General features: G+C 42.2%; 1 protein-coding gene across 1 annotated transcript in view; it reads right to left on the minus strand.

The window, feature by feature from the left end:
- FNDC1 (fibronectin type III domain containing 1) overlaps positions 1-25,956 on the minus strand; it is a 77,445-nt gene that overhangs the window by 15,068 nt on the left and 36,421 nt on the right. Inside the window, exons 7-15 of the mRNA XM_055714638.1 lie at positions 22,686-22,874; positions 19,513-21,885; positions 17,620-17,741; positions 15,778-15,889; positions 14,468-14,845; positions 9,365-9,430; positions 7,291-7,452; positions 5,071-5,301; positions 3,590-3,698 (exon numbers count right to left, since the gene is read on the minus strand). Coding sequence (XP_055570613.1) covers positions 3,590-3,698; positions 5,071-5,301; positions 7,291-7,452; positions 9,365-9,430; positions 14,468-14,845; positions 15,778-15,889; positions 17,620-17,741; positions 19,513-21,885; positions 22,686-22,874 — 3,742 coding nt within the window. The remainder of the gene's footprint in view (positions 1-3,589; positions 3,699-5,070; positions 5,302-7,290; positions 7,453-9,364; positions 9,431-14,467; positions 14,846-15,777; positions 15,890-17,619; positions 17,742-19,512; positions 21,886-22,685; positions 22,875-25,956) is intronic.

Genomic DNA, 25,956 nt, shown 5'->3' on the forward strand with positions numbered 1-25,956 from the left:
TCAAATGGACAGGGAAGAAGATTTGATGACACATGGAGACATGGTGCTAAAGGACAGGGTTTTTTTAAATTATGAGACTATCCAGGCACTCCCATCAGGCACTGACACAGCTTTCCTGTAAAAAGGCAGGAAAAAGCCTACCCATGCTCAAGAAGGAGACTGAAATATTTACAATTAGGCTTATAATGTTTGTGACTGCAGGAGACTGGATTTAGTGGTTGAGCAGATGCTGTCCAGCTCTTTCCATCAGTTTTCTATGATGGCTGAGAATTAAGGTTAGGGAAGGGACATTGTCAGGTCTGCTGTTTTTAAGATTTAGTAAGGTTCAAGTTAATTTTAGCATTTACATTCACATGTCACAAGGAAGCAGCTCCTGTGCCCATTGAAGCTGACCAGAGTTTTCCAAATGGAAAAACACTTCTCAAATGAGGTTAGACCTGGCCTTGGAAGAAAACTTATGACACGGGTTAAACATAGACTTCCATTTTGTTTGTAAAACCTAAACACCAAGCAGATGTTTTCCAGGATATGTTGACAGCTTCAAATCTTCTCTGGGGCTACTTCTGCCAAGATGCCAACCCATTTCTGATACGCTGTGCATGCCGCAAGATTACACCACCAATAGCCCCTCATGGGACACCCAGAAATCAATAGCATCTGCATACAGTAAATCCAACTTAGAGATTTCTCATAAAATGCACTAACAACTCAAACACACAATTTTTAGACTAACTTCAGATTTCACGCCATATTTTCTTAGTTAGGCATGGGTCTTTTCCCAGTGGTTAGGGAGTTACTTTTAAGACAAAAAATATGCAACCAACTCAGTCTGTGGATTTGGAGAATGTAAATGAGACTGGCCAATAGAAACATTTCCTCTGTTGTAAAGAACCCTCCCTCTCTAATACAGACCCCACATGAAGCTTTTATTGCCTCCACAGAACATACAACAAAGGCCAATGGATTATACCATTCTTCAGTAAATTGCTGGGGAAATAATATGCTTGAAACAGACAGCACTTGCTTGAACTTCCCTGCTTGAAAACAGAACCTTAATATTCAGCATTCGACTTACTAGGTTCGTGGAGATGCATGAATCTATAACCTTACTGTTCCTACAGAAGTCCATTCAAATACAGATAAACTGTGACCTTCTGAAGCCTGGAGTTAATGTACGTCTCAGCAGAGGTATCACAGGTTGGCAGCTCAGTTCCCACCAACTCCCCTGCACCGAGCGTGGCCAGCACAGTGGCAGCAGGGCTCCTGGGGGCTTTCACTGCAATGACCTGGAGCCCTGGAGATGCTGGGCACAAGAAGTGGAGAGCTATCACTATCACCGGCCTTCAACACTGTTCTTGGGGCAGCAGGAGAGGGAGACATGACTGAAAACAGTGAAGAGGTGAGGAGCTTGAAGGTGGAAGTGGCAGAGAAACAAGAGACGGAGGACCTCAGCCAGGGGAAGCTGAGGCATACAGGCAATGCCTTCCCAGCCTGCATGTGGGACAGGGTGAGAGTGGAGGAGCAAAAAGTGGTGTGGGGGAAAAGGGCTGGGGATATACAGGAGTCTGGGATGTGGGGACAGGAACTGGGAGTAGTAGCAGGTGGAGAGAGATTTAAGGAAAGAGTGTCTTCAGGTCACAAGGACATGGACATACAAAGGCAGGAGGGTCTGCACCCGCTTCCCTGACTATCTAGGAACAGAGTTTAGGAAAACTCAGACCTCTTCCATCTTGTTATAACAGGTGAAACTCACAGATATGGTGTCTCATACCTCCCTTCATACATTTGTAACAATGATGTTTTATAACAAGGGCACTAACAGATGCAAAGCATACAACTGCAGTTCTCTACTGTGCAAGTAATATTGCTTTAACATGTCATGAACCACTCTAATGGACTTGCACTGAATTTTAGACTATTAATCTTCAGAACAGGTTGCCTTTTTTATCTCTTGGATATGTAAGAAAAAGCCTCATGAAGTGTGTGACTGACAGCATTGTAGACACAATAGGAGAGGATAAGATGGCACAAAGTTTCTCCTGTAACATCTTATTTCTGGGGGTTTAACTCTTTGGGTGTCCTGTATGTGCTTGCCCTGCCTCTCCATATCCTTTCTGCTTGCTGATTTCCTGTATCTTTGGCACTGCAGGTGTCCTCTGGTGGACACGTCCATGGTGCACCTGCCTAAGGAACTGGTGCTAAAGTTGATCCAGTGCTGGCTCTCCCAAAGAGATGCCATGTCCTCAGAACTCTTTGGCCAGAGGGAAATCTGTGGAGAGGAGACAGGGCAGCAGCATCCCCTTTTCCCTTCTTGGTGCCTGGATATCTCAGGATATCAGCAGGAGCAGCTGCAGGGGCAAAGTGTGGGTGAGTCTATGCTATAGTCAAGGCTGTGTGGAGAAGCACTGCAATGAAGTCAGAAAAAATAATGTCTGGTTATATTTAAGACCCAAATGCTATCTATACTCACTTTTCACGATTTATTTATCTTGTTTTGTTATTTAATCTGTTAAGATTTTAGATAAAGGTCATACGCAATTGTCTGTTTTCTAGGTTGAGGCTCTCAATCAACTGCTTTTAATCCACAGAACCTTCATTTTTTCTTTAAATCATCTTGGAAAGAAAAGGTACTTTAGGTGGCACCATTTCTCTCTTCTGTGTTGCCCTGGCACAATCCCTATGTGCCTGTCCTAGGAGGGGATGCTCTGATCTGTAGCTTGTCATCAAGTGAGGTATGCTAGTCCCAGCCCAAAACCCTGGTGCACCTCCCGTGTTACCAAATATGTGAGCAACACTTGTCACCAGTGTCTAAGAGACTGTAGTCATGCAAGTGAAGAGCAATCACCCAACCCAAGGCAGCACCAAAAGTATTTTGGACTCAGAATTCGGGAGGAAACTATGAGATGCACTGAGCATCTGTCAAAAGAAGTAATTTAAATGTACTCCCTTTGTGGCCATTTACTTCCCACCCAATTGCCATTAATTATTCTAATATCACGCAAAGCATGCATTCTTGTTCTGCCATTTCAGTGAGATTTTTTGCAAGCTAAAGATCTAAAGCTCCTGCCAAACTGACTTCTGAGCAACTGCCACAGCCTCATCATATACCACCAAGCCTTCTCTTCCAGCACAAGTCATGTGAACACACAGCAAAAACAGACCAGAGAGTGGCACATCTCCCCACCAGCCTTAGGTGTCAAATCTTGGCCACACCATTACGTGGGAATGGCCACATCACATCATACCAAACATACACTTTAGTATATTCTTCCCCTCTAAATTTGATTCAGTTATGCTAAGACTAGAAAAATGCATTTTAAAAATAAGATTTTCTCTGTTACTGATATGTGGTTTAATATACAAAAAGACTGTATGCATGTACACACAGTCATCTGCTCCAGGGTTAATAGGGTAAAGATATAATGTAAGCAAGCTTTGTGGTTTATAAAACAATTTGCTGCCAAACAGAATTAGTAAAATCTAGATCAGATGTAAACATTTATACTAAGGCCAAGAAAAACAACTGACAATTCTCAAAATTTGCTTTAGTTCCCTAACAGAACTGAAGGAGAGCAGATCAAATCTTTACCGTGTGTTTGGTTTCAGGTTCTCAATTGGCAAATGAGTAGACCCTGCAGTCCTGGTTGACCACTTATTCTTCAAAAAGTCATCATAGGAGGCACTGTAAACCAGATAGCCTGCAAACAGGAATAAAAAAATCATTGTGACAATCCTAAATAAATTTTAAATAAATTATATCCCTAGGTATTGTAGTAGATTTTATTAGTTTAAAGGAGTGGAAGCAGCTTTGAATATGAAAGATTTGATGCCTAACTCTCCCAGAAAATCCCATTAGATAATAATGATGAAGCATTACATCAGAGAATGGTACTGAGGTGCAAATTCCGACTTAAAACACAGTGAAGGCAAGAAGATGATAGAGGCAACCCATTCATTGTTTTAAGTGGTACACTGGGCAGAAATTAAAATAGTTAGAAATACCAGGATAATTTTTGGGAAAAAAAAGTAAAGTTATGAACTGTGTTCAGTAAGGTACTGGATCAACAGCTGTGAAGAATCAAATGCTATGGGACAGACATGACATAGCCTGTTCAAGCGCTACCTTCTCCCTTCCCAACCATTATCGCTGCTTTGGCTCCACCATCTCCCCACCCTGCTGCCAAGGCTATCAGCTGCAGAGCTGGGCGAGGCTCCTCAAAAACTGGACGTTAGCACCAAGCAGTGGCCTTTTCCAATGCTTACTTCAGATCTTTCAGGTCCACTGACAAACAGGGGTTGATTAATTTCTAAAATATTTTGGTTATTTACTCCAGTGGTTTTGCAGCAACTTTTGAGATTCATTCTCAAAGTCACTTGGGCTTCTCTCTGGCTCTCAAAAGGTCTAAAGACATTAGAGGAGATCTAATTTAATACATTTGTTCAACATCCTACCCATCCCTGAACCTCGCTTGTCAGACTGATATTTGAGCAAAATTTCAGTTAAAAAAGGTAAGCGTAGCCTGGGCCACAGACTCCACTGGAGATAATGAGCTCATACATTCTTTTCCTACAAAAAAAGTGGACTGCCAAGCCAGAAGCCCCTCTATAGGCAGATAGCTCCTGTAGCCACGCTCACAGCCAGGCGGGACCTAGACCAGGTCCAGCCATGCAGCCGCCTTTGCTCGGAGCAGACTGAAGGTGATGTGACAGATGCTCCAAAGGCAGGCTTTGGAGGTGCCTGTGGTAGAGCTTGGGGTACTACCTGGCAGCAGAAGAGCTGAGTTGAGCAAAGCGCTTTCACAGTTACTACCCAGGCAAGAAGCGGTGCCTTCAGAACCACTGGCACAAAATCAGTGCCAAAATTTTGAGATATCTGGACCAACATGGGCTGGTCAGTCTGGCACTGAGGGATGACAGAGGGACCTTTCTCACTCCCTCAGAAAATTGTAGAAATTGTAGAGGAGTGAGAACTACAGGCACTGTTGGCTCAGTTTAAGGTAAAAAAGGTCATTTAAGAAAACTTCCCCCTTCCCCACTGCCCCATCAGGTGGGCAACCCTCGGGAGAGTACCTGTTACCATGTCTCCTCGAGCAGGTTTGGCCCAGTCCACAATGACAAAGGAGTGACAGCCTTCGACTGCCACAACAGTGATGTTGTGAGGGGCTTTCAGGGGACGCAGATCTTTCTCTCTGAGGTCATTAGGGATGATTTCATCAAGGCTGTCCACTTGGAAGTGCTCCAGGGCCTCTGTCAAGGAGCAGGGGGCTGCTGGATCTTTATTGAGATAGGTCACATAAGGAGCTGGAAAAGACAGGGACGGGTGATGTTTAGTTAGCAGTTTGGAGGTACTGCAGAGTAGCACGCAGGCTGGCAATTTCCTGAAAAGAAGAGTCAAGTTTTGTGATGCATTTTAAAATTCCTCACCTTCCAGCTCAGAGACAGTTCATTGCTGGCAACAAATCATGTAACACTCAATTTGATTGATAAGCAGGGGGAATGGGATACCCCACACTCCCACCTGTACTCAATTATGCAAAGACAGAAGGATCGTCTTTGCTATGAGAGGCAGAAGAGCGTGGTCTGACTGCAGGACCCCCTGCATGCTACCTCCAGCTGCTCTGGAAGGTGGGCTGAAAATGTCACCCAAACTCTGCCTTTCCACATGTGGGAACAGATCCCTGCCAGGGCCTTAGATTGCCTAAGACTTTACAGGTCTAAGTGGTTTGTTCTTACACAAATATCCTGAAACTGGAGTGAAACAACAGAGGGAACAAGAAGAGTAATTCCAAGGTGAAGTCCAAACAGGTTAAACAAAGGGATTATTGCTGTGGTCCCCTGGGTACTAAGGTACCAGGAGTCATGAGTCCCCTACCTTATAGGCATGTGCTCCCAACCTGTAACTTCTATTTTTAAAAGCTTTTACTGACTGGAATTGCACTTCAGTTCAGGAAAAGATTAAACCATCTTTTTATTGCCTTAAAAGTTACTGTAACATTCAAAGGACTATAAAACTTGCTTTGGAAATGTTTATTCAGTTGCAATAATACAATTCATTGAATGGTAATATTATTTCCCTAGTGCCTTGAAATGTTCATAAACCAACATTTCTTGGTTTATCTTATTGGATTTCATGCCCTAAAGGGATTCTTTCCAGATCTTGCAATGAAGTTAATTTTAGCCTTTCCAGCTAAATGAATCAAGGAGCACTGTCAGTGAGAGAGGCGAATAGAAACATCATGAAATTGTTTGGACAGGGAAACTGAAGATGCACTGGAAAGTCTTGGCATATATAAAACCAATTTTTTACTCAGCAGCAGAACTCCACACTAAGCCACGTGAAGCTTGTGGATATTGGAAGGGAAGGCAAGACATGAGTCAAAGCTGACTCTCCATCCCCTGAACTCCCATCTGAAATGCCAGGTGAGCCAGCAGCTGACCTGACCTCGGTTCAAATGCCAGAGGTTTGTAAAGGGCTGCAGGGGAGGCACTAGTCTGGGGTGAAGGCTGGAATGTGTTGCCCTGCCACCTCCAAATCCCTCTGGTCTGGCCCCCAGTTGCTTCTCTGACAAAGAAGCAGAGCAGCAATAAAGTCAGAGCTGCAACACCCACCTACACGCTTGAATGGCTCACATACACAGGGGCCAGCCTCATGGCTCATGTCAATGTATTGGGAATTCCTTCACCAAGCTCCTTCTACAGAGCAAAGATACAGATAGCAAAGTCAAATTTATCTTTATTGGGTTTACCTTTTGGAAAGTTCATACCCAAAATACTATGCATTCCTTGACCTTGAAGCACACCCTTGACATATATACTTGCACAAGGTGGGTAAAACCACTGGGGTTGCAAAGGTCAGTGGAAAAGAATCGAGTCTCCCAGAGGAAGACTCACACCTGCATGGAGACGCACTGATTGAACTACTGGTACAAACTTAAAATGATGCAGTTGAGCCGAACTGAGCACCAGAGCAGATACTCTTACTCTCTTAATGACTTCAACTAAACCAAACACAATGCAGAATACCCAGCAGAACACTTACACTGACAGAGTACACAGAGGTTTGCACTGCTTCAGTAAAATCAGTGTTGGTCCACACACAGAAATGCAAGCACTGGAACCAGAAACAAAGTCCTGCTGTTTGGGTTTCCCAGGTGGCAGCCTTTACAAGGACCACACACTACTCTGTTGGACATATTTGCATAACAGTCTCAGCTTAAGGGCTGACCTTGCTAGAAAAAGAATTCTTTGCAGCACAAGTAGTAAGCTACATAAAACAAAGGACATCCTCACCAGTGAATCGCTTCTTCCCAGCAATATCATATTCTGACACAGGGCCGGTGCCAACAACGCTAGTCTCCGGATAGTCAACTTCCAATTCTGTTGTAGTAGAAGCGGTTGTGGTGGTGACAGTGGTGGTAGTTGGGGGCAAAGTGCTCTCAAAAAATTCGTAGTCTTCAGAGGAAACAGAAGATTAAAATGTTAGCTTGTTTCATGCTATTTTTGCTTAACTATAAGAAGGGAAATATTTCTGTCACCAGCCATAGTCCCAAAGGAGTGCCATGCACCCTGCCCTAGCTGCCACACACTCCTAAGTCAGGGCTGGTCACACCTCAGTCTTGCAAGGGTTTCTACCAAACTGATGGACAGTGAGCACAAAGTCTTTGCCTTAGAATACTAAAGTTGTTGCATAGACCTCACTCACACAGTTAAAAAGGATGGCAATGAACAAATGTATTCATACAGCAATATCCCGAATGGGCTTTATTTGTCACCTCCCCTCACAACCCCCAAGAGAAGACAGCACAGTAACTGACTATTCAGCCATAGCCCTCAGATGCCAAAGGAAGGAGATAAGAGAGTGAAAAAACCACCTTTTTAAGAAATCTCTGTGTTATTATTCAAAAATGTTGGAGCTGGTTCACACTACTGTCAAACTTTCCTGCAACTTAAGAGGCATGGAGTCTTGTACGTGCCACTCATGGTTCCATTAGCACCATGAGGGAAGGAAAACTAGCCCACATAAACCTCCTGATATTCAGTCCTCCTTGACATTCAGTCCTACTAAATCCAGTGCTGTTTGAAAAACTACTGCACTGCCAGACTGACACAAAATTAAGGGAAAGAAGCACTTGACATCCCTGCTGTGTCCTCCTGCAGGTTGTGGGACTCGGCTCATGGCTTTGAGTGTTTTTTTGCTTGAAGTGCTGAAGCATTTGTCTTCTGCAGGTCACCTGCACCTAAGGGGAGGCCTGGGAAAAGATCTGTGCACTAAGGATATTCCGTTTTTATGGAGATGTAGAGAACATGGGATGTAGGACCTGTGCAGTTTTCAGTTCATCCTCTCCTCTCCACATTCTAAATGGTGGCCTTAGTAAGAAGTGATCAGAATAAAAAGCACAGAAGTCTATGATATCTTTCTCTCAGCTGCTGCACTCTCTTTTTAAATGCTTTTCTGTTGTTTGTTTGACTGAAGATCCCAGCACTGTATCCACAAAAAAAATTGCCTTTTATTATTCTAGAGCCATAGATTCTACTAAAAAGCTTTGAGTTTAACAGAGTTCCGTACTTATCCGCTTAATATGCGGGGGCAGGAGTAGGAATCTGAGGATTAAAAGGAGCAGAACATCAGAAGTCACTGATGGCAGAAAGTGAATGCTAGTTCCAGTAACTGAGAATTTGCATTCCCTATGAAAACTTATAATTAAATGCTGGGACTTGAGGCTTCCTCTTCAGCCAAGTTTTGTGTGTCCTGGATTATAATATCAAAATGGCATGAATATAACTCTGCAAAACCCCTTTTTAAATTCCACATGAATTCAGCAGATCATTTATTTTATATGTAGGTGATCTCATTCAGTATGAGCACGTTTTATAGTCTAAATGCAGACTACACATCAAAAAAAAAAAAAAAAAAGACAAACAAATACATTCACACTGCTGTAGAGTGCTAAAAATTACAGTATTTCAAGTTTCCAGGGCACAGTTATTATTTGGATTTTCTATTTTAGAAGAGGTCATTGACTTTGACTGGGCTGGAGTTAGAAACTGTGCTGGAGAAAGTAAATCTAGTAAATCTAGGCTTGAAGCAGTGACTGTATGACCAAGCTCTGAATGTAATTTATTTCTGCAGTAGGTTCATGTTAGATTGCAGGACCGATAGAAAGGGACTTTCATGCCCAGAAACAGTTGCCTTTGCTCTTCAAATGTGATGCAGGACTCTGGAAAGCTTTTTCAGCTCACCACTGCTTGCTTAAGCTCTCATTCTCCAACCCTACCCCTTGAACCAAATTCCAAGGAAAGAAGACAGGGAAAAAACCAACCCCAAACATGCCACTTGCAATAGACTTTTAAAGTTAAACAGTACCATCATCATATATCACATATGCCTCTGGAGTAGCTGTCACATCTGAATCCAGTCCTGAGAACGTATCTATTGAAGGAGAAAGAAAAAACTGCTATAAGAATTCAATGGTCTCATGTCCACCCTCCCAGTAAAATACTTCTGGAATAAAGCTTAAAATTAAAATCTTTAGCCCGTTGACTTGTAAAGAAATAACTGCCTAGTTTTCAGATAACACAGTGACAGTCCTCTCAACATATTCAGAATAACAGGTGAGTAGCTAACTGCAGTAGTGAGTTTTTCTGGAGGAAAATGGGTTCAGGGCTTGTAGAGGAATGAAGCTGGGTTAATTACCATTGATAATACACAGCTGTGGGCTGGCTTCAGGGGTGGCGGGTTGGCCGATGTAGATAAGGTGCAGCTGAGGCTGGTTAAGTTAAGTGGTTGAGAGGCAATGAAGAGAGAGCAGCTGAGGAAGAAGCAAGAGAAGAGGGAGCGTGCCCTGGCTGGGGTGAGGAGACGTAGCAGAGTGGAAGGTATGAAGAGTGTGCTGGTGTGAGATGTTAAATGACCTTGTTGCAGCTGGCTAGTTTGGAGAGTGCTGTGATAAGGGCTGCTACTCAAAATCAAGAGTAATGCACCTTTCAGGAGCTCCGTCCCAGGCCCGAGCAGCTCTGGAGCAAAAGCAGGCTGCTAGCAACCATGATACACTCAGGTCAGGATTTGACAACTTTATAGTCTCAGGAGCAGCAAATATGAGAAATCTATATGCAAAAAACCAACCAAGCAATTCCAATAAACTAAACACTTCTATTCAAATATTTTTGCAGGGGAATAAAAATCAAACAACCCACAGAGCCATGACATTTACAGACTACATCTATGCTAGCAAGTAATGCAGCCCAAAAGAAATGGATTTAGAGAATGAAGTAACTGGTGCTGGATTTTTTCGGGCTTTTATTTAGCTCTAGTCTGATCCTGAGGACTGAATGCCCATTACAGGTTGGTGCACATACATGTCATCCTGAAGAACTGCTTCTGCTTTAGTTTTATCCAACAGGAATTCAGTTTGTCCACACCGAGATTGCTCTGCGATGCAAACAAAGTATAGCAAGAAGAGATGATTGTGTGGTGCACATCGAAAACACTCTCCTGATTCACCCCAAAAACCAACGCAAATGCATCCACAGACTTCCCAGGTGCCTATCCCTACATATTATCTCAGTATCTCTACAGGTCACACACACAGCACCAGATACATCCACTATCAAGTACCTCATCTTGTGAATCCTGGACTTCCCTGCATGCTCCGAGAAATGCATTTCTCCACATGCTATTCAGAGAAGCCAAAGAGTACACAAAGCTCAGATTAGCCATGAAAAGCAATGCAAACAAAGCAAAAGCATTGTGCTGGAACCCACTGCAGGTACAATCAGAAGTCTTCAATTAAATGCTGGGAGAGAGGCCAGTGTGTGAACAAAAGACAAGAGAAAGACAGCTTTGACCTCAGGATACTAGACGGAAGCTGGGAAGTTCCTGTAACACCTGATATGAATGCAATAACGTTATTTTTACTCAGTCAGTAACAATGCAAAATTTCAATTGCCAATGTCAAACGGTTCACAAATATAATCCGAATGACATTTTCATTTTGGAGGATTTTTTTTGTTTAGAAACAACAATTATTGTACAAGATTGATGTTTTTCTACTACAATAAGTTTCTTTTAAATACACAGTAGTGATTTTAATGGCAAAATAAGCTTTGAAAACACAGGAAATAGGTTAATTCTTCAGACTGTCATATAGCAAAACCTGACATTTTCCCATGGTAGACTTCTGCAGCCACTCTTCAGATGATCCCTTGGAAGCTACTTGACTTATCTGAGGGTAGTCAGTGACAAAGCAGATCCTTTGCTGAATTCTGCAGATCTCACCATAGTTGGCCAGCACCAACTAACATCTATAATGTATGCATTTACCTTGGACTACATACAAGTAAACAAAAGGCTCAGATGCACAGAAATCTCAAGTCTTTCATGGGCAGATATCAGCTCATTCACACCTAATAGCTAGTCAGCCTTTGGCCTACTACGATCTAGCAAAACCAAATTTTATTTTCTGTTTTTGTACTTGTTTCTCCTCTACTTCACTGTCTGTGATTTTTTAGCATCAGCTGTGGCTTGGCGACGATGGGGTACTTCCCAAAAGTTCTCTCACTTTATAATTTTCTGTACGCACACCAGCTGCAGTTCTCCAGCTTGCTCCATCACCCTTTGCTGCAGCTCTTCAGTGAACCCTGCCTGTATCAAATGAGGTTGTCTTGCTATGACTGCTTGCCATAGTCTTTTGACATCTGTAAGGACAGCAGACTGTACAACCATCACTCAATTTTATCACACATAACATGTAGTTAAGACTTCACCTTCTTTTTCCTTGTGAGTTCATGATAAAAGTTTAGCTGATTTCACTGACAAATCATGCTTATGTGGCCAAACTCCTTCTTGAAAGTTAAAGACTGCTGAATCTAGTGAAATGTTGACAATAAATTCTGCTGGGTCGAGCAAAAATCCTGCCAGAGAGTAAGCGAATTTGCCAAAGCCTAAGTAAAACATTTGGCGGTGAGTTTTGGCGCTTGCAGCCCGCAGCTGTTTGTGAGTAAAGCACTTAGCAACAAATATCAAGCTTTGGCAGAAAAACTATTTCATTAAATGATCTGGAGTGTTTTCCAGATTCAGATTAAAGGGAAAGACAACATAAAAATATGATTTGGAAACGGTCAAGGGAAAACTGCATTAAATGCTTTGATAGTTCAAGTAGTAGTTGTTTATTCCTCTTGAAATAGACGCTGCACTTGTCAAACAAAACCAGCCATCATTAAATAAATACCACCAAGATGCTCCCTTTTCAAGCAAGTTCCTCTGTGGAACAGGCAGGTTGTTTTGCTGTGTTTGTCAAATGTTGAGGCCAGTCACCAGGTTGAAAAAAAAAACAAACAAACAAAAAAACGCAATCAAGAAAATCCTAATAATTACTCTTCAGAGAAACTTTCATAATTGCCAGGTAGAGACTAATACTGCTCAAGCTATATAGCAGGTGAGAAGTAGAAATCCAGCCTCATCTTTGTCTTTTCAGTCTTCCACTGTGATGCATTTGCAGACAGTGTCAAAATGTCATACAGTTCAGGAGTGACTTAAGGGCCATTCTCATTGAACACGCAGCCTGTGTAAAAAACTAGTTTTCATTCAAGCCTCAAAGTTCAAGGACTCAGCAAGACCATCTGGTTGAAGGCAAAAAACCCAAGCAGAGAGTTTTTAAATGTCCATAAAATCACATGAAAATTCCCCAGCCCACAGCTCTGCTAAAAATAATACTGCAAAGCTTTTTGCTGTCCAGCTTCTGGAGCCTATGCTCAGATTAACCCCAGCCATATTTCATGAACTCTTACTCTTCTTTTAATATGTATTCTCAGAAGAAAACCTTCAGGCATCAAATCGCACAGGTCAAAGAGGAAACACTACAGGATATAAGCAACATTTAACTGTAACATAAGTTACATTAAGAAGTAACTAAAAGGAACTGGAGTGATTGGAAAGGACTCTTAACTCTACCAAAAATCATGGTCCCTTTTAGGCAACTTTGAAAATACCAGGGTAGCCATATGTAACAATATTTGTAACACTTTTGTAAATACAATTAAGAAACAATGAAAGCACCAAAGGGAAAATAAAAAATCTTCAAAAAAATATTTACCGATGACAGTCATTGTTATATACATATGTTTATGTGTGCATATATCCATGAATATTGTAGATATGCAAGCACGCTTCTATAAATACACACTGTCAAAGATGGGTCTAATTGCTCAGTAAATATTAACACCTGTACAAAAATTCCACCTGGACAAGGCACTGACATCTCTGGTTCGTTACTTACCCAGGGTAGCTGGTAAGGGAATTTTCAGTCTTCTGCTTCTGAGATCCTTTCCAAAGACGCCATCCTTAGACTCCCTGTCAGTTGCTGAAGCCACATCTTTCCATATCTCTGCACTCTTCAAAGTGATAGCTCAGCTTCCTAGGCCATGGTTACATGGCCTACTTGGAAATCTACACTTCGGCTTCAGAGATACAGGTGCATGGGGGGAAAGTAAGGGCGTTTCATTACCCATTAAAACTGGCTACTGCAGTTAGCAGATGTCTCACTGCCAACTTGTTGTTTTAAGTCATGGCCATGCTGCTACTTCCCATTTGTAGACTCACTTGGGAATTACCTACAAATGGAAAGGATAAGGACTACCATGGTGTTCCCTGATCTGGGCTTGCAAAATAAGCAGCTAACTGGTTTCCAATGCAACATTCAAGAGATGAAAGGGTAAAATGTGGTAGGAACAGGCTCAACGCCAAAAGACTCTAGTGCATTTATATTTGTTTACTTTGGATTTCATTTTGGCACCACATCCTAAATTTGTATAACTGCAACAGGGAAATAATGACAGGCACCAACACTGTTTTACATTTTCAGACGAGAAAGAAATTAGTGTACAGCCCTCTGCCCTATCTATGCAGAGCCAGGGTTCTCTTTCCCGAGCTTCATCCGTGCTGTGCTACATTCCTGCTACACAATCTCTGTCTCCGAGGGCTGGCAAGAGAACAAGAATCTCAGTTTGCAAAAGCTGGTTCCACCATGGCTCAAAAGACAGTTTTTTCAGAATTTATTGTGAGAAATGAACACAAAATAGACAAAATATATAGCGCTTTAAGGTCCTTCCCTGGCCTGAACTGCAGTGAAGACTTCCTTATATGTGAGTGCTTTGACCACAAAACCACTGCCTATACTTGTGTTCACATGCGTGAATATATGTGACAAGACTGGATACAATAGAAGGTAAGAATTTTTCTGAAATCAACATATTTCCACAAAAAAAAATTCAGCTTTGGGGAAAGTTGACATTTTCCAATGGAAAAAACATGTAACACCCAAACACTTCTCCAGCTGCTCTAATCTTAGCTCCTACCTTATCACATGGACCAAAATCTTCAGAGGCAGATTCTTTGCTGCTTTATATTTGCATAACCACGCTGTACAAACAGCACAACCAAAGAAGCTCAAACAGCACAAAAGGAAGTTACCTTCTGCATTGCACTCTGGCAGGCCATCGAATCCCAACAGCAGGTTGCCCTCATCATCATACTGTCCATAGGTGCCTGGAGGACAGGTAGGGGGGGGTTTCTCGGTGGGTGGTTCAGTGGTGGTTGGTTCAGGAGTGGTGGTGGTAGTTGTAGCAACAGTTGTTGTAGTGGTTGTAGTAGTTGTGGTAGTTGTTGGTGGTATTGTTGTAGTAGTAGTTGAGGGAGTGGTTGTTTTCTTAATCATTTCAAGACCAATCAGAGGTTTCCCTCCAAGGCTTATTATTGGTTTATCTTGTGCACTTGCTACAGGTTTACTAAATCTGCCATGTCCAAACAAAGGTAATCCATCAGGACTCACCATTGGGGCACCCTTTTCATCTAGAAGAGAAGAACAAAACCAAAAAATCTCACCATTAATCCATTTCAGGCTTTTAGCATCGTATTTATCAACAGTAGATAGATAGAAAGTGTGACTACAGCCTCCTGTAACTAAGCTGAAGGAGAAGAAGGTTGTTATCTAGGAAAGAGCCATGACTAAGGAAGATGGGAAATGCTTCAGAAGAACCTCAGATAAACCACAGCAGTGTTCACTTATCAACTGTTTGATAAACATTTCTTAGGAGGACTTCAGGGAGGTTTCGCTTCAGGGTCACAACATGCAGACAGTACCTGCACTCTGAGTCAGTCTCATAAATGTTGATGAAAGGTATGATGAATCCATATTCTACTCCCTAAAGTCAAACATGTGCAAGGGAAAACTGGGATAAGCTGGTGAGATGCTGTCACTGCAGATAAACTTTTGTGCCAGATTCTGGATACTTCAAATATTCATGGCAACCAGTTTAATTCAAGAGATCTATACAGATGGACTGATACGCAAACAGCAGTGTTTTCACAGATCACACACAGGGGTTTTTACTATTTGTGGTTGGTTTCAGAAAAAAAATAATCACATGTATATGGCTGGTACAGTGCTAGTGGTGAGGAATAATTATTTCTATGTATACAAATACATAAACCAGCATCAATCCTTATTCCGGCTCAGTCCTGCAGCCTGCTCTAATGCTGATACAAGTGAGATGGACACGGGGTGATTCTTGCTGCCTCATACTCCAGAGCCCCACAGGATGCCCCAAAGTCTCCCAAGGTCCTGCAGTGTGCTGACTGGCTGATGGAGACCTGGGGTAGAAGCAGCTCCAGGTGACTTGCATGGAACCTGGGGATGCCTGAAGCATTCAACAGCTCTAAGACTTGTACCATATGCACAAAAACTGACACTTTTTTTCTATAAGAAGGAAGTTGTCACTTACCAACAATTGTACGTCCATCCCCTCCTAATTTCACTCGGAGAGGGTTGCCTTGGGAATCTTGGAGGTATTTTCCTTCAACATTTAACACTAGCCCTCGGTCAAGATCTACAATCTAAAAACAACAGATGGACTCAAGTTCAGCTAACACAAGAGGAGGTGAAATGAAATTTCACAGCAACAGAAATCCTAGGGGAATTCAGAAGCCAAGTGTGATAGAAAGAGCTACAACACCCACAGATTTTTAAAAGTGAGTTACTAACTGTCTAGCAATCACTGAAAAATCACTGCTGCAAAAAGTAAATCCCCAAGAGCTGGGCTCCAGAGTTGCACAACCGTATTGATAATGCCTCCCGTAGCTTTCATATGCAAAGGAGCAGATCCCTTGATTTTCCTGGGCTGTGCAACTCCTAAGGTAGATTCCTGTAATATTGCTTTGAGTGTGACCCTGAGTCCCTTTGAAGACAGGATTTTTTAAAAGTATGTCTACTAACCAAAGGAAAAGGAAAAATTAAACCAGTTAATTTAGATTGAAACAGCAGTGAAAACTAAGTAGCTAGGACTTTAATCGGGGTAGGAGAAAAGACTCGGTCTCATAAAACAAATCTGACAGCTTGGATTGAATTCAAGAGGTAACCGCAGTTAAAATCCAGTTCTCATTGCTATGTCAACCCAAAATGCAATTCAGAATTGCATGCTGTTTTAACCTGAGGTAACAGACAGGAACACTGAATACCGAATGCAAAAGTTGTTAAGTGCCGGGAGGAAACTGGGAAGAGGATGTGAGCATCAGTTCCAGGCTGGCAAGACAGACTTACATTTGGTACTGGGGAAAAGACTGCAGCAGGAGGCCCCAGATGTTGACACAGATCCTCTTGCTTTACAAGGTGTTCATCCTGCTTGCAGCAATGCCCTCCTCTCATGAGGCAGAGAGAGCTGTGCTACAGCCTCACAAGGACCTTTCTAGCCCACTTTCTGGAAGTCTATTGAAAGGGCTTTGGGCATACTTTTCAGAATGGCTGCCTTCAATGTGACATACCTGATGCACCTTTTCATGTTCCCCTAATGCAAATGGTAAGACTGAAGTGGCCATAAAATAAATGTCTTTTATGTGTCACGCCATGTGTGAGCAGCTGTAGTGATTCCTGAGAGGCTGTTCACAGTCTCCTCCAGCTCAGCATTTGGGCAAACATGCAGGAAACACCAGTTCCTTCCCTGCATTGATTGGTTATAAACTCACTGGAAAGGATTTTAAACTACAAGGTCTGGGCATGTAGGCACCTAGTGGGGCTTTCCTATCAATGGCATCTGAGCTCTTCTGAAAATACCAGTAGAAACATGTCTGTACAAATGGCGAAATGCTTAAAGATACCTGTGTATGTGCTTTTAAAGCACTGTGACACCTATGCAGTAACTTTTTATTTTGATACTCTTGCTCATGAGCTTCTCCCTGGAGTGTAAGTCTGGGAGAAGCCCTGCTGAAGACAGCTTTCACAGCAGCTATCCTGAGCAGTCCTCACTCACACTGCACAGCAGAGAAGCCCTGAGTCACTGGGGAGTGTAAGTCCCACTGACTTCGAGGAAAAAATGTTATACTAAGTTTATGGAAGTATTGCTATATTTGAAAATTCAAGCCATCAGGGTTTAAACCAGACATTTAAAACATTCTAATAAGGAAATGCAGAATCTGTCATTAGATTTCAATGGAACAGTGGAAAATAGTTCACTAAGTATGACCTCACTTTTACAGCTTCATTGACTGAGGCTACTGTTCTCTTTCCTTAATGAAAATGTAAGTACAATAAAGGCCACAGCATCTTGAATTTGGAGAGAAGGTCACCCTACCCACTTTGTTCCTTGTGGGCCATTGATTACTCTCTGTCCACTTGGTTTTCCATTATTACCAGGCATTATTTTTCCATTTCCGTTTCCATTTTTCGTTGTAAGATTAGGTCTGCCATTGTAACCTGAACAGAGAAGAAAACACACTATCCTGAAGAAAGCTGTGCAACCTACAAACCACATTTTAAAATGCAAAGAAATGCATTTTCTGACCAATCTGGACATAAATGAGAGCAGAAAAAGCCCTCACCACACTCAGCACACCAGGCATTTTATTTCTGCTTGGAGAAACTGTGGTGACACTGTTAGATCCCCACAGCTGACATAAGCATCTGGAATGGTTTCTTCTGAAGACGTTGAACACTCATGGTTTGTTTCTACCATGTTTGCTTGGTCTCTTTATTCCCTCTTAGTTTTTTTTAAGAAAGCAGGGCAACATTTCTAGATGGTACTACAGCCATTAAGATGTTTGTGACTTTTGTAAACATTCAAAGAGTGGGGTGAGGGAGAAGACCATTATTAAACAAAACCACTTGTTCATTTCTATCCTTAAATAAAGCTGAAGTGACAAACTGAAAGGAGAGGGGATGGGAATTGCCTTCTTTTTATTTTTTTAACCTGTAAAAGGAAGGATTCTCCTTCTCTAGTTGAAAAAAACACTGCTACACAGAGGCAAACTCATCTCAGAAGTAGAGAAGCAGTAGCGCTGAGCTGCAGGCCCCCCAGCTCAGAAAGGGCAGCAATTTTCACATCCTATCTGAGAGACTTGCCTCCAGAAAAACAGATATTAACTTAAAAATAATAATTACATAAATCTATTAACAGAACATTCTTTGGCTATTAACTTCCCAACGGCATGGCTAGCAGTAAGCTGGTATATAAACTCCACAGAGAAACCTAGAGAAACCTGTTATTCTGTCATGCCATGCATCTCATCCTCCATGGTATTATTTAAGGTCCACTCCCATCTTAAAGCTCTGCAAGCTGGTGGACCTCTACACATAGCAAATACAATAGCCCAGCTGCATGGTCCTCACTGTATAACAATGAGACCACACTGAACAAAACATTGTTATCTACATATAGCACAGAAGTTATTTACTAAACCACTCAGGTTACTCAATACTGTTTTGGATGTCCATGCACTGGAGGGAGAAGAAATAATTCTACCTGGCAAAGTCACTGGTACTGTCTGGGATTTTCCATGAGGAATCAATAGGTGACACGCCCTGATGTGTAGCGGACGCTCTCTTCCACTACTTAGGGTCAGCAGACATTCTGCCAGAAAGCAAGCCTCTAATATTTGTGGTAAATCACAGCCACAAAGGAATTAGAGGGCCTGACTGTGATGTGAGCAGTTCCTCAATAGGAACACGCAACCCTGAGCTGTCACTTAGAAAAACGAGGAAAGTGGCTTAAAAACTAATTAAAGAAAACAACGCCAGGACATCATGAGAAAACACCTTACTGCCTAGGCATGGGCAAGGTAGCACTATATAACCTACAAAAGCATTTCAGTAATTGGTACGATGAAAAGCAATATACGTGAGAGGTTGTCATATTCTGAGTACAAATGTGCTTTCATTGAGCTTTCAGTGAAGACACCACTCAGTAAGGAATGTCACCCTTTTTCCAAGTTAGTACCTAACTCTGTCATCTCCTGTGCGCATCATGGGATCCTGTCCGGATCAGGCCACAGGACCAAAGGTCTGGGGCACCACATTGCACTGATTAGGCAACATCCTCAAAAACTGGGCTTCCTGAGAACAACCAAAACAAAAAGTAATGCATGACACTAAAAAACTGAACCTGCATTCTGATGGAGGACTTTTCATCTAACTGCTGATCTTAGAAAAAACACATTTCAGTGAGATCACTACAACAAAGACAAGATACCTTGTCTATAAGGAGGTCTAACAACTTGCCGCTGGGAAGGGCTCCGTAGCCTAGAGTTCAATAGTCGCTGGCGAGGGGACAAAGTGGAGGAAGAAACTGTTGGAGAAACAGTGCGTGCGGTGGTAGATGCAGAAGAATGTGGCCAGACAAAGCTGGGTTTAGATGGGGTATGCTTGTTAGAGGACTGAGTAATCCGTGATACTATGGCAGAGCTTCCTGGCGATTCAGCAGAAGACATTTTTAGTGTTGGAGTTTCTTCCTTCTCTTCCTCTTCAGAGCTTACTTTGTGAGGTAGAATAGTGTCCATAGATTTCCTTTTATTGCCAGTAGTGTCATCATATGTGTTTTTGTTACCTCTAGAAAGAGAAGGGGACCATTTTGCTGCCAAAGATGTGGTTTTCTCTTCCACTTCTTTCTGATCATATTCACTGTAATCATCATCCTCTTCATTAGAAACTGACTGATGAGATTTAGATGAAGAGGAGGAAGAAACTTTTCGGGGAAGTTCGGCTTTGGACATTTTTGAGGGCAACAGGCCATGCTTTTTCTCTGTTTGGGACACTGTTCTTGTAGCAACCCTTGAGCGAGTAGGTAATGAAGGACGAGCTTGTCTTGAAGAAGTGGATGACAACCTTGGATTATACTGCTTGTCTTTTGCTGTATCACTGGCAGAACTGGAGGCTGGTTGAGTAAGTTTTGGTTTGTAGGAAGGTACCTGAGAACCTGGTTGCTGTTGCTTTGATAGAGATGAACTTGAGCTTCCCTGAGAGAAAGATGCAGGTAATCCCCTAGAAGAGAACACTTCTTTAGGAAACACAGAACGGCTGCTTGCTCTGTCATTGCCTTCTGTTACATCCTCATCATCGTCTTCCTGCAATTCTTCGTTACTCTGGGATGAGACAGGAGACGGGAGGCGCCGGCCCCTTGAATGCAGTAAGGAAGGACTTGTTTGTGCCCTCTGTGGAGGATCTGAGTGGGAGGTCTTCTCCAGTGGAAGATGAGAGGGGAATGTCTTTTTAGGCAAAGATGCACTCGGTTTTGATCGAGCAAGCATTTCTTTTACCTCTTGACTGTCCTGCTCTTCAGGCTTATGTTTGGAAAGAGAAGACTGCAAAAGAGAATGCTTTTCTGGAGCCGCCACTCGACTTCGTTGTTCTTCTGAGTCAGAGTGGGGTGACTTTTCGCTATGTGTCCCTCTGAGCTGAGAATCAGAATCGGCATGAGGATTTCTTCTCTTGGAATAAATTGCTGAAGAAGACTGCCTGGAAGAGGGTAGAGAATGAAATAAGGGGTTTGCACCTTGTGAGTCCTCCCTAGAATTTTTATCAACATCCTTTCCATCAGATCTGGCACTGGTGGAGGAATGAGAGTGAGGTGAAGTGTGACCAGAAACAGCAGACCTCGATGAGACGGCCACTGCAGCTAACTTCAAATCCTTCCATGTGCGAGAACTGGAGCCTGGCGGAAGCCTTGTTTGCTGTGACCTAGAACTGGGCTGTCCTGCTCTGTCCTCTGCTTCTTCACTATTAAACTCATTATGACTGTCACGAGCATGGGATTCTGCTGATTTGGAAGATGATTGATGTGAATGACCCAGAGATCCAGACCTACTGGGATGGCTTGGGACAACCTCATGAGAGACAGCAGACTGACGATTTGATGGCAAAGCTAGGTGACTAGGCTCTGAAGTTTTAGAAGACACTTTCACCAGCATGGGGTCTGGCTTTCCTTCCACATTATCCACAAGATCATTATTTTTGGATGGCAGAGGACGGGAAGAGGTTTTAGAAGGCACATTAGCGTTGCTGTGTCTCAGTTGCTTTGTTTCATTATCTGTGTATTTAGGAACAGACGAAGTAGAAGAGTGTTGTGCTGCCGATGGTAACAGTGCTGGTGGCTCACGTTTCTCTGTGCTCATCTGCCGTGACACCTCTGATGTGTGGGTTCGAACAGAGGTCCTTCCTGAGGCAAGGACAGGGTGGACTGGCCGACTAGGGGACAAGGGTCTAACATTCCTCCTCTGATCCTGGGCTTTTGGTGGCGTCGTTGGAGCTTCTTGGGAGGAATCGTGATCATGTGTCACTTCAGTGGATTGGAGATCAGGTTCCAGCTCTCCTGTCTTTCTAGAAGGTAACTGAGATTTACTTAGGACCCCTCGAGTCAATATTTTATTCTTATATTCAGAAAGAAGATTCTTTTTATCACTAACATTAGGTGAACGAACAGACGACTGCTTAGAGGAAAGCGAAGGCTGGACTTTTGAAGAAACAGACAAAGTTTGAGAAGGAGATGAGCCAGCGTTCCCATTTTTTTTAGCCTCTGAATTATCTTGAACATTTGTTTGTTGCTGAGCAACTGAATCCTCATGAGCGGCTGAGGGGAAAAAAACATTGTTTATTCACAACCACAGAAGCACAAAAAACTGACCAAGAGAAGAAAACAGCCAGGTAGCAAGAACAAATCAACTTATGAGAATATGACATAATAATTATTTCTGTATTAACCAGCCTGTGGAGTCCAGCTGAGTAAGTTTTGGTTAGTAGGTAGGTACCTATATGGAATTATTGTAGCTTGGGTAGAAGTTAGAGCAATTAAAATCAAGTATCTAAAAGCAGGAACTGCATCATCCTATCAGTGGAACCAGATCTGCAGCAGAACTTAAGTCATGTTGATGGAATGGCGCTGCATTATCCCATCTGAGGCTGTGGCCCACATTTTTAGTTAACTCAGCAAATCTCTTGTCCTCACAACAGCATCTTTTTGGCAAGAAGCAAATGCAAGTAGTATCTGAGTAAGTCGTTCTAAGTGACTTTCAAGAGCAGGATTTGTCAGGAATAGTGCAATCAAAGACCCAAAGCACTGTATTCTTTGGCCTTTGGATAAAAAAAAGCACATACTGTTTTCATGTAGGAAACAGTACAGTATGTATTTATTTAAGATGTTAAAATGTCTGTAAAATGTTCTTTTGCATGCTGCAGAGTGACAACCACTTATCTACAAGCATCTCTTTGGACAACACAGTGATGAAAAGAGCCAACAGAAACAGTATTAGGGAAGTAAAATCCTACAGGTTAGATGGAGTGCAGAGGAAGTTAAGCCAGTAAGAATTAACACCAATGGGACAAAGGCAAGAATGGGCAGACTATGCAATCAGTGCATGTCTTGGTGCTCACCTGCTGGGATCGCAACGCTGAAGGCTTTGGACTGAGGACCTGGTCCCCTCCTGTTTGCTGCACGAATTTTGAAAATATAGCGCTCCCCGGCCTGCAGACCATCTATTATGGCTGATGTTGTAGCTCCAGAGTAGGTGATGGACTTTGCTCCAAATGGCTTGAGAGCCGGGGCGTATGAAAGAATGTATTCTGAAATGATTTGGCAGACGGTTGGAAGGAGGAAACTGAAAACAGTCCTGTTTCCAGCGGACAGACTGTATGGGTAGGATGAATTAGAACGTGCATTACTAAAATTAATACACTAGCAATGCACACTGAGTCAACAGCTGGAGTATAAAGACACGAGAGAGAGAGAGAGACATATAGATATATATATATATGAAGGTAAGTGGAACATTTGCTCATCTTAACAGACAAAGCCAAATCACATCAATAACCTAATGACTGAGACAAATTATGTTATCTATACCTTTGTAAAAATACATAAGCAACAATGCCCATCAGAGTGAAGTGTCACCAACAGGAGCTGGACAACAGTTGTGCGCACTTCCAGAGAAGGTGTGAAGGACGTAAGAAAATTACAGCACCAACTACTGTGTGGTTTGGTGTGCTGCACTAGGAGGCCTTTTTTGTTTCTGGACACCAACTAATAAAGGGGAAAAAAATGAGTCCTCTGAAAAAAATTAACCGCCCTAAATCAGAAATAACAGAGGAACCCTACAAAGAGAAAATGCACTGGAGGCAGAAAACATAAATGAACATTGCCAGGAAAACATGTCCTGTCCCACTGCTTGTGGAAACATAGACTGAAAGACTGTGCAAATGTTAGGTAGTGCGGATTGCTACGATCAGAATACCTGTGTTGTTTCAGCTGATGAATCATGAGAAGATTTTACACTTCACAAGAGAAAGAGAGATTTTGAACTTACTGATTAGCTACCAAGATATTTGCAATCGATAACACATGATCCAGAGAATATTCTTCCAAAGCATAACTTGCTCACAATGGTGGACAACACACAGTTGTGTTGCTGACTGTAGCTATGTCCACAGCAAGTAAGAATGTTAAAAAATTTTCTTTCCCACAGAAACTATTTGGAAGAAGAACAAAATGGTGTATTCACATAATCATCGTTCAAGACATCAGTATTAAAATCAGGTGACATTATTCAATACTATTATTTACTTACTTATCCTATGTTTCCAACAGAGCCTTGGCATAGCTGTAACTGCACTGTACTTTAAGACCCTAGTCACGCAAAGGCCACTGTGCCAGTCTGCTGTGGTGAAACTCTACCAGCTCCAAAGGCCATATACTCATTCCTCACCAGTGCTGGAGCCTGAGGAGCATCCCCATGAAAACACCAAAGCACTTACTTTAGTCTTGGAAACAATATTACTGCAGTCAAACATGTTTCCAGCTGAGTCTTTGCTTAGAGGGGTTTTAGCTGCAATCTACAGGCCAGTAGGTAAAATTCATGCCTGGATGATTGAGGTTCTTACACAGAAAAGATACTTCTACCAGGAAATATCAGCACTGCATATTGCCAAATGGTAGAAATAGCACATCTGTCCAACAAAATCAAAATCTGACACATTGTGCTTAACTATAGCCAGGGCCAACCACCACTGCAGTGAGCAAAGCAAGGTCTTGCTGCCACTTCAGAAACTCACCCTGCTCTCACCTTTCGGTTTAGGATTACTGTGGCACCTGTGCTCTGCATTAGCCCTCTGTATTGAGAGAAATTTCACCCCTATAGGAGAAGTTGTATGCATGAAGTGGAGCTTCCCACTACGCTCCCAAGGATTGCAGATAAGATCTCAGCCATGGGCAGGCTTCCTTTTCTTTTCAATCCTCTGTAAGAGGCATGGGTATCAGACACAAACAGGGTTTTGAAAATAAATTCCAATTGGGTTAAGAAATAAGCCATGCATAGGTCATCAAAATCAATAAAAAAATATTTCATCAATATTTTATATGCAAATGCATTTAATGCCCAGTGGAAAAAGATTTATTAGAAGGCGTGGTAAGCTTTGGATTGTTTTCTTTTTGTTTTAAGATGCACAGGAGTTGCTTTAATCGCAGTGGCACTGGTGTAACTTCTGGTAGCTCCCAAACAGCTACTGGAGGACATTTTCTCCCATTACTTTAATATGTGGCATAAATATACAAACGGACAGGGTTGAAAAATAGAAGGATCAAAAGACCAAAATTCCTGATTACCATGTGCTATCAAAACAACTGTGAAGTGCTAATTCAGTGATTTCATTTAGCCAGTATAAATATATTTTTTGTCATGTATTTAGTTTAAAAATAAGACCTCTTCTGTACTACTTCATACTCAAGAAAAACAATGATATATTAGACACATGTAAGTGTTCAGCCCTTGAATATCAGGTATCTTTAAAATGCTTGCCTTGGATGAATCATCTAAAGATCAGCAGACAAAAAAGGACAAAGGGCTACAGACTGCTCAAAATTACGAGCAGATTTGAAATTTCTGATAATGTCCCTGCATGACCCTGCTTGAAGAAATAATAATTCTTGGACACAATTGTAGTTCCATTGAAGCAACTGGCAAGACTCCTAGTGACTTCAAAGAGGATGGAATTCCACCAGTGCCCTGAAGAACACATAATGTAGGTCTTGTATGCAAACATGGTATACTTCCCTCCTGGCCAAAGGTTTTTTAAATCCTGAGATGCTATAGTGCTGATAAGGCACCTCCAGAAACTTGTGTAACTTGAGTACACAATCCTGTCAACCACTGGAAAATGGAAGCAGCCCAAAGAATCAGCCTGTTCATTTTGAGATAGAAATAGGAGAAAAAAAAAATCCCAGGAAGATATTTTTCAAAATCTTACGCAAGTAAATAGCCACTGACAAATTAGCTTTATAACCATGTACAGTAACGCTATAGTAGACAAGGCTTCTATGTGGTATCTGTTGCAATCAGAACTTGTGCATGCTTCTTAAGCTGAGGCTTTCCTTCCACAATAAACTAGAAATAAAACACATGATAAACCCACTCACTTTCTTGGCAACTACCTAACTTTTCCTTCTTCACCTAATTGTTACAAATCCTTTGGGAAACTTCCTTCTTGAGCTCTGTTTTGACCTGCTTATTAATGGAAGAAGAGGTAAGCGTGCACTCCGGGAAGCTCTGTGACATCCCAGGCACACGGTGACAATGGCTTCCCAGCGGTGGTGCGGAGATACTGGGCTGGAAACAAGAAAATTTTGCTCAGGTATAAGCCATTAACAAGTGAA

This window comes from Falco cherrug, chromosome 6, assembly GCF_023634085.1.
Source record: "Falco cherrug isolate bFalChe1 chromosome 6, bFalChe1.pri, whole genome shotgun sequence".
NCBI lineage: Eukaryota > Metazoa > Chordata > Aves > Falconiformes > Falconidae > Falco > Falco cherrug.